The 13,717-nt window shown below is 41.7% G+C and overlaps 1 protein-coding gene across 1 annotated transcript in view; it reads right to left on the bottom strand.

Moving 5' to 3' along the window:
- LOC145407821 (uncharacterized) overlaps positions 1-13,717 on the bottom strand; it is a 262,418-nt gene that overhangs the window by 149,890 nt on the left and 98,811 nt on the right. The window contains exons 10-13 of the mRNA XM_080278678.1: positions 13,549-13,696; positions 6,870-6,946; positions 2,392-2,482; positions 1,548-1,741 (exon numbers count right to left, since the gene is read on the bottom strand). Of these exons, the coding sequence (XP_080134804.1) occupies positions 1,548-1,741; positions 2,392-2,482; positions 6,870-6,946; positions 13,549-13,696 (510 nt within the window). The remainder of the gene's footprint in view (positions 1-1,547; positions 1,742-2,391; positions 2,483-6,869; positions 6,947-13,548; positions 13,697-13,717) is intronic.

The raw sequence follows: 13,717 nt of genomic DNA, 5'->3' as shown, positions 1-13,717 counted from the left end.
AAAATGATCAGCTACTTCCTTAGGTTCATTTACCTCATTATTGTTTACTAAATAAAAGCAATTATTTCTTTGTCGTGAAGAAGGCTTATTAAGGATAGAGTTTATTATACACCAGGTTTTTTTACTGTTACCTATATTTTCACTTATTTTATTCTTACAGTAATCTGACTTTGCCTTTCTGATTTTAGCTGTGATTTCATTGCGCAGTCTGCGATACTCTGCACCGTACGTAATGGGTTTCTTGGCACACTTTCTTTGAAGCTTGTTTCTTTCTCGGATCATCTGCCTAATATCTGCAGTAATGTAGGGCTTATCCGATTAGCAATACGGAAGTTGAGTCACAACTTCGAGCTCCCACACCACGAGCATGACTAAAAATAAAAACGTAATGCAGTTTCAGAAGTCTAATTATTACGAATACTGATATAAAGTAGAAATAAATAAGTTTACAGTCGGGGGAAAATGTATCTTTTCTGTAATAACAAGTTCATCTTTCTCTATCATTTTACGTTCATCTTTATCATTTTACCTTGTTATTTTTGCAATATATATATCTGTCTCATAAACAGGGTGGTTGAATGTGTTTTGCAAGGGAGGCAAAAGATTGTACTTTCTGAGCTGAGATAATGGGTGTAACTATGTGTTTTTAGGCATGGCCACGAGCGAAAAAATCGTACATCCACTCGCCATGACAGCAGATGGTGAACTGACAGATGATATGTGAGAGGGTGAAGTCAAGGTAAGTCTCATGTCCCAGATTTTCGTTCACTTCCCAAAGGTTTTCACAGTTTTCTACAAGTTGCACTGCATCAAATGATCCAAACCATTACAGCAAATCTGAGCAAATAGGTAAAGATACCAAGACAAAAATGTATTTTTCACTTATTATCATGTCTTTTTTGTATGTGCCTGTATTACTTCATAATCGTAAACAGGTGGTTGTTTGTGTTTTGCAAGAGAGGACAAAGATGATATGTTCTGCCTGGGTGAGATAAAGGGTGTAGTTGTGCTTGTTTAGGCATGGCTAGGAGTGAAAAAATCGAAAATCCACTCATCACAGCAGCTGGCTTTGAATTGCTTGATGAGGAGTATGGGAGTGTAGTATAGGTCAGTGTGAAGATGTTCAGAACATTCGTTCACTTCCCAAAAATTTTTGCGGTTTTTTATAGGCCGCACTCAAAGGACGCCTGCGGCCATTGATCGGCTAAACGTCATACGACGCCGGCACCCACGGAGAGGTTAAAGTGTACATTTACCAGTAAATAAATTATTTCAATAGTACTTGTGTATTTTCCGCCAGATTAACAGTAATTGTGGACTATTCGGGCACCTCTTCACAACACAGAGCCCGGATAATTGGGCTATCTCTGTATTTTGAAACAGAAGTTGTTACAGTCCCCCCTAACAAACATCAGCTGTACCAACCAACTGGCTACATCATCAGCCTTTCCTCCAAATTAGTTCAATATACTGAAAAATGATTGTACAACTAAAATTTCTGGAATTCATCATTTAAGTAGAAATGACAGAAAAAGTTCAGAACTCACAGGTTAATATCATGGAAGGCCTTGGCAAGAAGACAGTGGGCAGCAGGTTTGTGGTTGAACTTGCTAGTATCATCACACAAAGCATTCATGATTTCAATTCCATCCATGATGCTCCCACGGCCACCCTTAAGCTTGCACATGCCTAAGATAAACTGCAGTGTCAGCACCTCAGGGCGATCAGTTCCAGCGCCCTTCTGTTGAAGTTGAGAGAAAGATGGATTGGGTAAGACTGGTCTGTGTTACAACTGTTGGCACTTGTGGATATGGTAAAAGTTTTTTCCATTTTACTTGGACCTACAGAAATCCACTCCCCCAACCTCAATATGCTCTTGCATCCATTACACATCTTCGCATCCTTTCATCCACACATACATAATCAATCATTGCCTTCCTTTCATTCAGTTCACCAACCACCCTGGAAAAAAAAAATAAAAAATAAAAAAATAAAAAAAAATAAATAAAGGCATAATTTATATTTGGCTGATCTTTTTTACAATACCATAAGCAATTACATATATTCAGGATTACAGTGGAAAAAAAAAAAAAAATCTCGAAGCATAAATAAGGGTGTGAGAATAAACTGCTTATGAACAATCGAGTGCATGGGAACAGCGTGGTGACAGGTGGGGGTCTCTCAATGTGTGGCCTTGGGTGCCCAGGATTGGATCCCAAGTACCCACTCACAGTTGGATGCAGCCTGTGTCAATTGGTAACATGAGGATTAACATCTATAAGGTTCTTAAAAAAAAAAAAGGGGGGGGGGGAGGTCATTATACTGCCTTACATGACCATTATTAACCTGGTTAATATTAATGTATGATAAAAAATGTACAGCAGTACTTACATTAGCATGTCCATTGATCTCAGGAGAATACAAACTTAAACATTTAGTAAACATTTCCATGGCCTGGTGAACTTGATGGGACTCAAATAATCTGAGGAAGAAAAGAAGAAAGGTTAGTTATTCTCTCATGACTGAAAATGGCAGAAAATAATAACAAATTTTTTTACCCTCCAAAATGCACTGGAAGTTAGAGAGGTAGATGTTGGGCTGAATGGTATTACATCTCAATGGAAAAAAAAATTTCATCATCATCACCAACCAAACTACCTTTCCCACCCTAGAGCAGGGTGAGGAGTAGCAATGTCCAGACAGCCCAAATCTGACCAATCCAATGGGCCACACCTCCATTCACTCATCATTCAAGACCCCGGAATCCTGGCTCTATCTGATACACCAAAAAATTTCACAGTCTATAGCTTCGCATACTTCGTATACTGTACATATCCGACACAGTCAATCCAAATGCTGTCACGTTAAAAAGGAGTGCCAAATCCCTGATCATGCACTTCTTCTCACAATAACCATCCAGCCAGCTCGATCTCGTCAGTTCCCTAGCCTCACCAACTTCCATACCTCTCTTCTTCCCACACTCATCCACCCCATCCCTCCAGCTTCTCCTTGGCCTACTTCGCCTCCTCTCTCCTTCAAATTCACTCAGATATACCTTTTTCAACACTCTACTGTTATCCATTCTCTCCTCTTGACCATACCATCTCAGTACACTCTCTTCGATCCTGGTGTCCGCTGGCTTCCTCATTCCACATCTTCCACAAATCGCTTTATTTCATACCCAATCCACTCTCTGTACTCCATGTACATTCCTCAGCAGTCACATCTCCACTGCTCCCACTCTTAGCTTTTCATTTTTATGCTGCACCTTAGTTTCACAGCCTTATGTTAAAGTTGGCACTAACACTCCATCATGTAGGCCTTGTGCTGCTTCGACAATCAAGCCTCTACATCTTACCAAGGCTTTCATAGCACCAGCTACTTTCCTTCCTTGTGTCACTCTACTTTTCACTTCTTTTGCACATTTTCCTCTCTTTTCTTTTGCTATACCCAGGTATTTGAACTCTCTCACTAATTCCAGTTTCTTTCTAATCACTGTAACATCACATTGGAAGTCACCTTCTCGCTCAATTACCATCACTTTACTCTTTTCTACATTTACTCTCAAGGCACGACGCTCAGAGACATCAGCCAAACTCTGCACGAGTGTACCAAGTTCTTGTCCGGTAATTGCAAGTAGTACTGCATCATCACCATACAACAAATTTGAGATCTACCATCCATCATCATTCATTGCCAACGCCATCCTTCTCTCCATTACACAAGTTTTTACTTCTCTCATCACCCCCACTCATATATATATTGAACAACCATAAGGACATCACACAACCTAGTCGCATCCCCACAATGATCATGAACCAATCACTAGATGTCCATTTACCCTTACAAATGCCTCACTACTATCATAAAAACTCTTGATGGCATCTAGCAGCTTCCCATTTGCATCCTACATGTGACCTTCCACAGTCCTCTATCTACTTGGTTATATGCTTTTTCCAGATCCATAAATGCCATAAACACCTTACAGTCCTTCTCACAATCCTTCTCCACTATCTGTCTCACTGCAAATGTTTGATCACACATTCTCTGCCACTCCTAAAGCCACTCTGTTCATCACTCACCAGGACTTATGATATCTCTCTTACTTTCTCTATGTTAATTCTTCCATATACCTTCCCTACCACACTCAATAAACTTATGCAACGATAATTCTTGAACTCACTTCGCTCACCTTTATATTTGAACAAGGGTACAATGACAGCCTTTTTCCACTCTGCTGGCACAATTTCACTCATCCATGCCTTCTTACGTATCTCCAACAAGCACTTCATTCCACTCTCTCCAAAACACTTAATCATCTCTGCATCCCATTTTCCAGCCACTTTACAGCGTTCTTCACCTGTGCGAGTGTCAAGTTTCCTGGCACTGCATTCCTTCTCTGCACAGCCCCAAAAGCAATCATATTTCCAGTAGCTCTGCTCTCTCTATTCCCATTCATTAGGCTTTAAAAAAAAAAAAATACACTGCCCTTAAAACACTAATCCAACAGACACCAACATCATCACAAACACCCAAAAGATCCACAAACAAAGAAAAAGCAACAAAAAGTAGGAGAAATATCAACAGCATGGCCTAAGAATAAGCATAATATTAACTTAATACATATATCATCTAATCTCTCCGTATTTTCAAAATTACCCTGCTAATGACATGGTTCAGTGATATAAATAGGTACCTGTTATGCTGGACGTGAACTTGATTTCCCTATTAGTGGTCCTGTTGATGCAGGAGAGGGACACCTTCATGTACTGGCACCAACAGAACCTGGTCACTCAACTATCTGGTTATACAAATGTCCCCCAATTACTTCCCTATCCTCCAAAAGGAGGATGGCACACTGCAGAAGGCCACTAAGCCTGCAGCCTACCGGATACTCATTTTTGATGAACCTAGGGCTACAACTACTACTACTGCTACGACCACTACATTACTATGTTTCTCCCAACAACAGCCATTCTTGACACATCAAAAGTACGTCCACAACTTTGAAAGAGGTAAAATGGGTTACGAGCTTTACACGTACACACACACACTATTATCAATCTATACATATACATACAGGTAGGTCCCGTTATACAACCATTCAATATACAGGAAACCGATGATACGGCCTGAGTAAATTAGGGACTACAATATTTCCAATATGCAATCTCGAAAATCCAATGCCACGACATTCAGTCTGGGGCGAGGTAGGAGGATTCTAACTCAGTCATCCCAGCAAACGCAGTCACAGCCGTTTTCTCTCAAACCTCGGAGAGAAATAACGGGACTGCTCAGATGGCAACTGCCAGTTTTCTGCCTCCAACATAACATTACTACCTATAGGTGAGTGTTGTGAATGTATTATATGTTTAATTAACCCCTTAAGACAGCAATTATTTCAGGCGGATCCCCCCCCCCCAGCCGCAATTCGGGGGAGTTTTGGCGACTTTCACCAAAGGCAAATTGTGTTCTGGCTAAAGAGGAAGAATTTACACACATTCATGGGAAAACACTTTGAACACTTTGAAAATACAAAGGAATTTCTAAATAAATGTTGGAAAATTAGAGCTCAGCAACCAGAACAGTAACTAAAATGACAACGAGGGGCCGCTGAGCAGGCTATCTTGATCGCATCATCGATCGCATTCCCTGTCACGAGAATTCCCTGCCAAAGCATCAACGATTCTCCATCAAAACAATTCACACTTTGGATGATTCTGTGTCATTCATACATTATTATTATGCATAACAGATGTTTACTTAACTGTCCCGGGACCATCTGATGGTGGGACTGTACTGTATACAATGTTGCTGCTTTTTCTCTACCATGTTTGAATATGAGTTGGAATTCGCATTCTCCAGGGATCCTGACCGGGTACAAGATGGGCACTAGTTTTAGGCTTAGGTTAGCTTCTTTTACAGCCGTTAGACCATTTAGATTGGCTTTAAACATTTTTTGGGCAAAGGCTTCAGGACCTGTATCTCGGGGGCAGTAGCCTATCCCAAGGCCCAGTAGTCCTCCTGCATCTCCACATGTCACCACTTCGGCGCTAACACCCACCGTCCATATTGAATACATGCTAGGGCTGTCTCATACAGGACTGGTGTATTGGTATCAGCGGGGGTACTTTTATGACATATCGGCGGGTCATCTGGTAGATCAGGAAAGTCTGCTTTTAATGAAATTCAAATCCTTAAACTGTTCCCTGCCCCAGCCGGGATTCGAACCTGGGTCCATCAGGACTGCATGCCGCCTCTTATGGACTCAACTGGGCTCAAAAACGCATCCCCATGCATGTTAAATCTACGCCAAGATATGATACCCTGCCTAGTAATGGGTTTCTACTTAACCAATTACATCATTAAACTAAAGTCTGCCTGTAAGAGGGCGTATTAATTATGAGTTCAGACTGTTGTGTGTGGCATTGAGAGTTAGCATACCTTGCTAAATTTGGGTGTGCATTGTCCAGAACTTGGTTTGACAGTTGCCTTCAAAGATTTAGCAGAAAATATCTCCAACTATCAGACGTTTCCTTTACATTAAGCCTTGGTTACGGAACTCGATTTGGCAGAAAATTCGAGATAACTGAATGGGGGCTGGCTGAATTAGTCGTTAAATGGAGCTTCTACTGTATGTTGGAGAAACATGTTCCATGTGCGTACAAACGTGGAACGTTTTTGACACCCCAGCTGGGAATCGAACCTGAAACTTTTAGACAGAAGTCAGGCACTATTACCACCACACCTTGTCATGGTAACAGTGCTTGACTACTGTCTAGAGGTCCCAGCTGGAATGTCAAAAACTTTACACACACACACAAACCTTATTATACAACACTAAAGCTCACCTAGTCATCTTTACTCACCTCCTTCCCTCCAGTAATGTGTCAGTTAAAGATGCTCTTAGCTTGGCAGTTCCCACATCTCGCCGGGGCTCCTGCACCTAAAATAAAACATGAACAGTAATACAACACTACTCAGAATTATATGAGTGGTTTAGAGAAACAAGAGTCTGAGACAGAAGTTTATTCCTGACTAGTTTCGCACAGAGGCTCCTTCAGAGGAATGAGCTTTTCCCTGGTCAGTCTGACTTACATGGCCAGCTGCTGGATCACACACTTGGCTAATCCTTAGTCTGCAAGTCGCTGATTGGTCCATTACCTTTCCCTCTCTGACTTGATCATCTGCGTTGCTATGTAAGACTACACCATGTCACCTACTCTTTTGTTGTTATTATTTTTATTGTTTATTATATAGATTTTTCTCAAATATTTCTGTTTCACTCCATTTTGACAGATGATGTTTTTTATCTATGTGATTGACCAGGGCACTAGTTATCCGACGATGTCTTACATCAGCTTTGTGCTCCCTCAGCCTCATTCCTATGTCCCTACTGGTTTCTTCATAGTAGGCTGCTTCACAACCACTACAGGGTAATGCAGATGATCAGGTCAGAGAGGGATAGGTAGCGACCAGTCAGCGATCTGCAGACTATGGATTAACCAAGAGTGTGATCCAGCAGCCAGCCATATAAGTCAGACTGACCTGGGAAAAGTGCATTCCTTTGAAAAAGCCTCTGTGCAAAACTAGTCAGGAATAAACTTTTGTCTCAGACTCATGTTTCTCTACACCACTCATATACATGTCACAATGTCTGAACTACTGTACTCAGAATATTCTTAGATCTACATGTATACTTTACATATCAAAGTAGACTGTAAATATCAAAATTTAAAACAGAAAAAGAACAGCAATTCAGATTATGGGTTAACAGCTACATCAACATAATATAGTATATTTACATAAACACTCCATCCATCCATCATCCAATCCTACGTTGCCACATGAGGAGCGTAGGAGCCCGAGGCTAGGCAGTTGGTCCTGACATTTAAGATGAGAGTGACCAGCCTCACTCATCCCTGAGTAGCATTACGTGAGCAAAACCCCAACCACCCCTTGGATATAAACCTTCTCAGGCTCAATCCGATTGGAGCACAATAATTACCCACTAAACCACCAGGCACCAAAATTTGGTTATATGGTTACCACCCAGCATAGTAAATGGTTTCCTGGTGTACAGAAACCATTTGGCTTGTCACTCAATGTAGAATCACCCACAGCAGAAGGAAGAGGAAAGAATGAAGGGATGAAAGACAGAAGAGGGAGTGCAAAGTCACCCGTAGGCAGAAAGACGAGGAAAGAATGAAGGAAAGAAAGACAGAAGAAGATGGATGGAAAGAAGGATGAAGAAGAGGACAGGGCAGACACCCGAGAGCAGCACAACATTGAGTGAGTGGATGGTGAGCGTCCCCACCTTTGTGGTAGGTGGGGACGCTCACCATCCACTCACTCAATGTTGTGCTGCTCTCGGGTCTACAAACAGTATTCAGTAAAACCTCAAGTACCCAGTATGTGTGCGGAATCCTATGTACCAGATATATACATTTTCATCAAATTAATGGTGCATGAAAGAATAAACATGTGAGAAGACAAGCTGCTAGTTCATCGAAAGCAGTAATGACCGACAGAGAAGTGAGGGAAAAAAAAAGTGGGGGGTGGGGGGCACTGCATGACAGTACTGTCATCCTCAATCAAACATATGGAAGTGAAGCTGGACCTTGTTGGAAGGACACAAGTCAAGTGACAGCACTGCAAATAAGTTATATGAGAAGAGCCTACGGAGTTACATAGAGCAACTCAGACAACTGAAGAAGTGAAGGAGCACTGTGAGGTTGATGTAACTGAAGGCATTAGGAAACATACTATGGAATGGTTTGACCATGTGGAAAGGATGCAAAACGAGAGATTACAAGAGTGCACTGTATATAAGTATGGTGAAGGAAGGGACCAAGGAATTAATGGAGGGATGGAGTAGAGAAGTTATGAGAGAACTAGGAGGAGGGCAACCAAATGGCAGAGAACATGGTGACTTGGAGACAATTTATCATTGGCCATCCCTTAGGGGATTAAGGCATCTGGCTATATACATAGATAGAAAAAATAGTTCACTACTCTATGATACTCCCAAAACGCCTTGTAACAACTTTTAATCAATCCTAATTGTATCAAATTACAAAAAAACTACAATGTACTACAAAATGTATTAGAATAAATGAAAATATACATATACAAATATATATACCGGTACTACTCCACAGCAAGGGGGGACTAAGGCTTTCTGGGGGAGGAAACCTGTCCTCCACTGGAAAGAATGTTGTGATTTGCAATGTCCATACACTTTCTTGTGAAGCAAACCTAGCTATTCTTGAGAGAAAGAGAGAGAGAAAAACCTGTGATTTTATCCTAATTAGTACCAGGCACCCTACTCGTAAACCCAAACTGTCCCTTAACAACAATTTATGCCCTTTAACCCGGTAACTGCTCTATACAGCCTTGGCTGTTCCGAGTGCGACTGCTCAATACAGCCCTGGCTGAGCAGGTGAATTTCGAATATAGTGCCATGGTGGCCAAGGCCGACCCATGCAAGCATGTTTGAGCCTTCAAAACCAAACCCAAAACCGAAAAAGAAAACGAAAACCATACATTCCAATAAGGAATCAGACACTATGATGTTCATCCATAGCTTTACCAAGGTAAATATTGAGCTAATATTTTGTTATTATATACTTTGGCATGTGTTCTCTCAATTCCTAAGACAAAATTTGGCCTTTGGAAAATTTCATTTTTACCCCTATGTCTGCGCACCACGGACACCTTCAAAAAACTGCCATGCGCATTAACAGGTTAAATACATACATAAATCAGAAGCACACACAAGCATAATTAGTTTGTCCGTTCATTTTTTAAGACTCCAACACATTTTCATGCATCGGCCTTGGTCACCTAATGGCAGTTCTTCATGCTGCTCGATCTCTGGCAGCTTCTCTGTTCAGTTCCTTATCCCTGAGGTCACACTCGACGACCACGTCCCAGGTCTTTTTGGTCTACCTCTCATGACCCTACCCCTAACACTAACACTTCTCCCTTTCTGCAATCAATTACCATCCCCCACCCTTTCCACATGCCCAAACCATCTCAATCAACCTCACCTCATCACAACGCCAATACACTCCAGTCCCATCCTACCCATCAACTCTTCCATCATAAACCTAGCCCCTCCAGGCCTCACACCCAGGGACGCACCGCACATCCACCCAATCAGTCATTTCTGTATGTTTAAGCCTGCGAATGTCCTTTTCCCTAGGTGGGGGCGCTCACCTTCCACTTACTCGATGTAGTGCTGCTCTCGGGTGTTTACCCTTTCCTCTCCTCCATCCTTCTTTCCATCCATCCTCTTCTGTCTTTCTTTCCTTCATTATTTCCTCATTCTTCTGCCTACGGGTGACTTTACACTCACTCTTCTGTCTTCCCTTCCTTCATTCTTTCCTCTTCCTTCTGCCTGTGAATGACTCTACACTGAGTGACAAGCCAAATGATTTTCTGTACACCAGGAAACCACTTACCACACTGGGTGGTAACCATATAGCCAAATTTTGGTGCCTGGTGGTTTAGTGGGTAATTATTGCGCTCCAGTCAGATTGAGCCAGTGAAGGTTTATATCCAAGGGATGGTTGGGGTTGACTGCTCATGTAATGCCACTCAGGGATGCGTGAGGCTGGTCACTCTCAACTTAACCCTATCCCGCACAGGGGTGAGCGTAAATTCTGGCTGTGGTGCGTAACTCTTGCTCGAGAGCTTTCAGAACAGTCGCATAGAGATATTTTACTTCTGACGCTCATAGGAAAGTTACTATTCATCACAGAAAGGTCACTTTGGTCTCATTTTGAAGATGAAGACTTTTGCTCTGTCATACATTGTTCAAAAAGGCAATATATACAAAATAAAATGCAAAAAAAAGTGAGTAGAAGTTAGCTGACATGCTAAAGAGTTACACTCCTTTAAAAAAATATTTGCCCCCAAAAAACTATTCAAGAAGCAATAATATTTTTTGCTTCAATACATAGCAGAATAAACTTCCTTTCCAATAATGCATCATTTGTTGCATTTTCTTAAATAATAACACCGCATATATGTGAGAAAAAGGAGCATAAGCGTTTGGCGGGAAGTCAAGAGTTGTACATCCTACCTGAGAGGAACCTCACACCACACTGAGCCAAACAAACCAAGTGAGCATGCACACAACAGCTGTGGCAGGCTTAGCTCCACCCACTTTTGCCTGTCATCCAAAAAAATGACGACTCCCTAACTATTTCTTTAAAGCTTACATCGGATGACGGGCAAAGTCGTCATACTAACATCAGAATGAAAAATTTACTGCCCAAGTCTAACTACCATACAGCATTACACTCCTAACACATGCTGCATATAAAGATTCCTTAGCACGGAGGGAAAGCCCTCTCAACATCAGGAGAGGAAACAGCTCCCTGAACTTTTTCCAAACACTCCTCATTCTAGGCACAGAGCTATCTCCAGCCTCACCTTCGGCACATAACATGTTTCCCAAATAACAACACTCTTCCACACACTCAAGAAGCTCACCAGCAAGTTCAGTCCTTTCATGCCTGACAATCTCCACCTGTTCTCCCTGACACAACACACACATGAAATCAGCAGTACAGCACAACAGACAAAACATATACCATACAGAGACCTGAGATGGGCTTGAGGTAAAGGGTTCTGAGGCTAAGGGGTGGAGAGATAGTGGTCTCCAACACCTAGGACTAACTCAAATACAGCCTCATCTTGAATCCCTCAAAGGCATCGGTAAAAACAGATACTGCACCAGCTCAGGTGTGCGGTAATAGGTTGAAAAATGAATGAAAACAGCAGGAGTGGAGATTTTCATCCTGCAGTGATAACGTGATAACAATAACCACTTTAACCAACTGCATGATAACCACAGGATCACTGTATGTATACTGTATACTGTACATACAAACATACATCCTCTGCTGCATTTTCTGACATATCATTATCCATCACAGCAAATGGCTGAATTTTCCCTCGTAAGCCTAAAAATTAAAATTTGTGCCTTTCATCTTGTCACCCAAACACAATTTCCTGGCAGATTTACAGTACAGTGGTCCACTGGTTACCATACATAATTGGTGCCATGCCTAGTGCGTGATAATGAAACAGAACAATAATGAATGCACAGAGCCAATGAGATTTATCCCAACTGGCACCAGGCACTCACTTGCAAACCCTAATTTTCCCTTTTACAACAAATTAGATCCACTAAGTACAAATACATACAGTTATGGTATCAGAAACATATACAGGCACGGTTAGGTTAAGAGAATATGATGAAATGGGCACAATATGGAAGAAACACTTGAAATGGGCTTGAGGTAAGGGGGTTCTGAGGCTAGGGGGTAGAGTTAGTAATCCCCACCATCAGTGATTAACTCCTTGAGCAGGGCCTCATCTTTGAATCCCTCAAAGTCATCAGAAACCAAAGATTTTGTACCAACACTGTTGGTAGAAACCAGCTCAGGTGTGTGATGATAATGTTTTTTTGCCAAAAAATGTGCTATAACTGCAGGAGTGCAAATTTTTATCAGGCAGTGGTAATGAAAACTGCTATTACCAAGTACAATACACAATAAGTATGAGAACACAGTATATGTGAAGATACGGGAAGACAGTGAGGTGGGTCACTGGGTAGATAACTGCGTGCCTCACAGCAACTGGCTTCCACACACAAATGCCCCCAAACCTAATACAGTAATGCTTTGTTAACTCCACATTCACTTGTTAAGTGCCTCAGTATACACCAATGATGGAAATGAGCTTTTCATCTGACTGTGGTACTCATCATCATCATCAAATCCTGTGTTGCCCCAGGAGGAGCACAGGAGCTCAGGACAAGGCAAGTTGGACCTGACATTTAAGATGAGAATGACTAGCCTCACTCATCCCTGAGTGGTATTACAAGAGCAACAAGTCCCAACCACCCATTGGATATTAACCTGCACAGGCTCAATCCAATTGGAGTGCCTTAATTACTCACTAAACACTAATTCATGTTAACACTGGGCGTAGTAGCAGCCCGAAGACGACCTGGGAAGAGGTCATAGAATGTGAATTCAGGGATAGGGGGCTCAATAGGGAGGCTACCAAAGATCAATTTGATTGTAGTGCCGCCTTAACTGCCCACTAAACCAACAGGCATCAAAATTTGGTTATGTGATTACCACCCAACGTAGTAATGGTTTCCAGGTTTAAAGGAAACCATCTGGCTTGTCGCTCAGTGTAGAGTCACCCATAGGCAGAAGGAAGAGGAAAGAGGAAAGACAAAAGAGGGAATGCAAAGTCACCTGTACGCTCAAGGAAGAGGAAAGAATGAAGGAAGCAAAGACAGAAGAGGAAGGAAGGAAGGAAGGGCAGTCACCCATGAGCAGCATTACATTGAGTGAGTGGATGGTGAGCACCCCCACCTACCATCAAAACATGTAAAAATATATATCAAGCACAACAATGAGTTCAGTGAGATGTAAACAGAGTAAAGAAACTTTAACTCAGGTAACCACTACACAGAGCTACATTGAAACAAACAAAGCAACATTAAAACAAACTACAAACCTGGCGTTTCTTTTCCTCTTCCTGTTCCTTTCGCCTTTCTTCTTCTTCTCGTTTCTTTTTTTCATCTTCTTTCTTCTTATTTTCCTCCTGCGCTGCTTTAATTAATTTTCCAGTGTTTTGTTTCTTTTCTTTATTTTTCTTAGAATCCCTGCATAAAAGAAAACAATTA

This window comes from Coenobita brevimanus, chromosome 74 (genome assembly GCF_032717465.1).
Source record: "Coenobita brevimanus isolate Jiangsu-jjx chromosome 74, ASM3271746v2, whole genome shotgun sequence".
In the NCBI taxonomy this organism is placed as follows: domain Eukaryota; kingdom Metazoa; phylum Arthropoda; class Malacostraca; order Decapoda; family Coenobitidae; genus Coenobita; species Coenobita brevimanus.
Note: the sequence above shows the minus strand (reverse complement) of the source record. Positions and strands in the feature narration are given on the sequence as shown.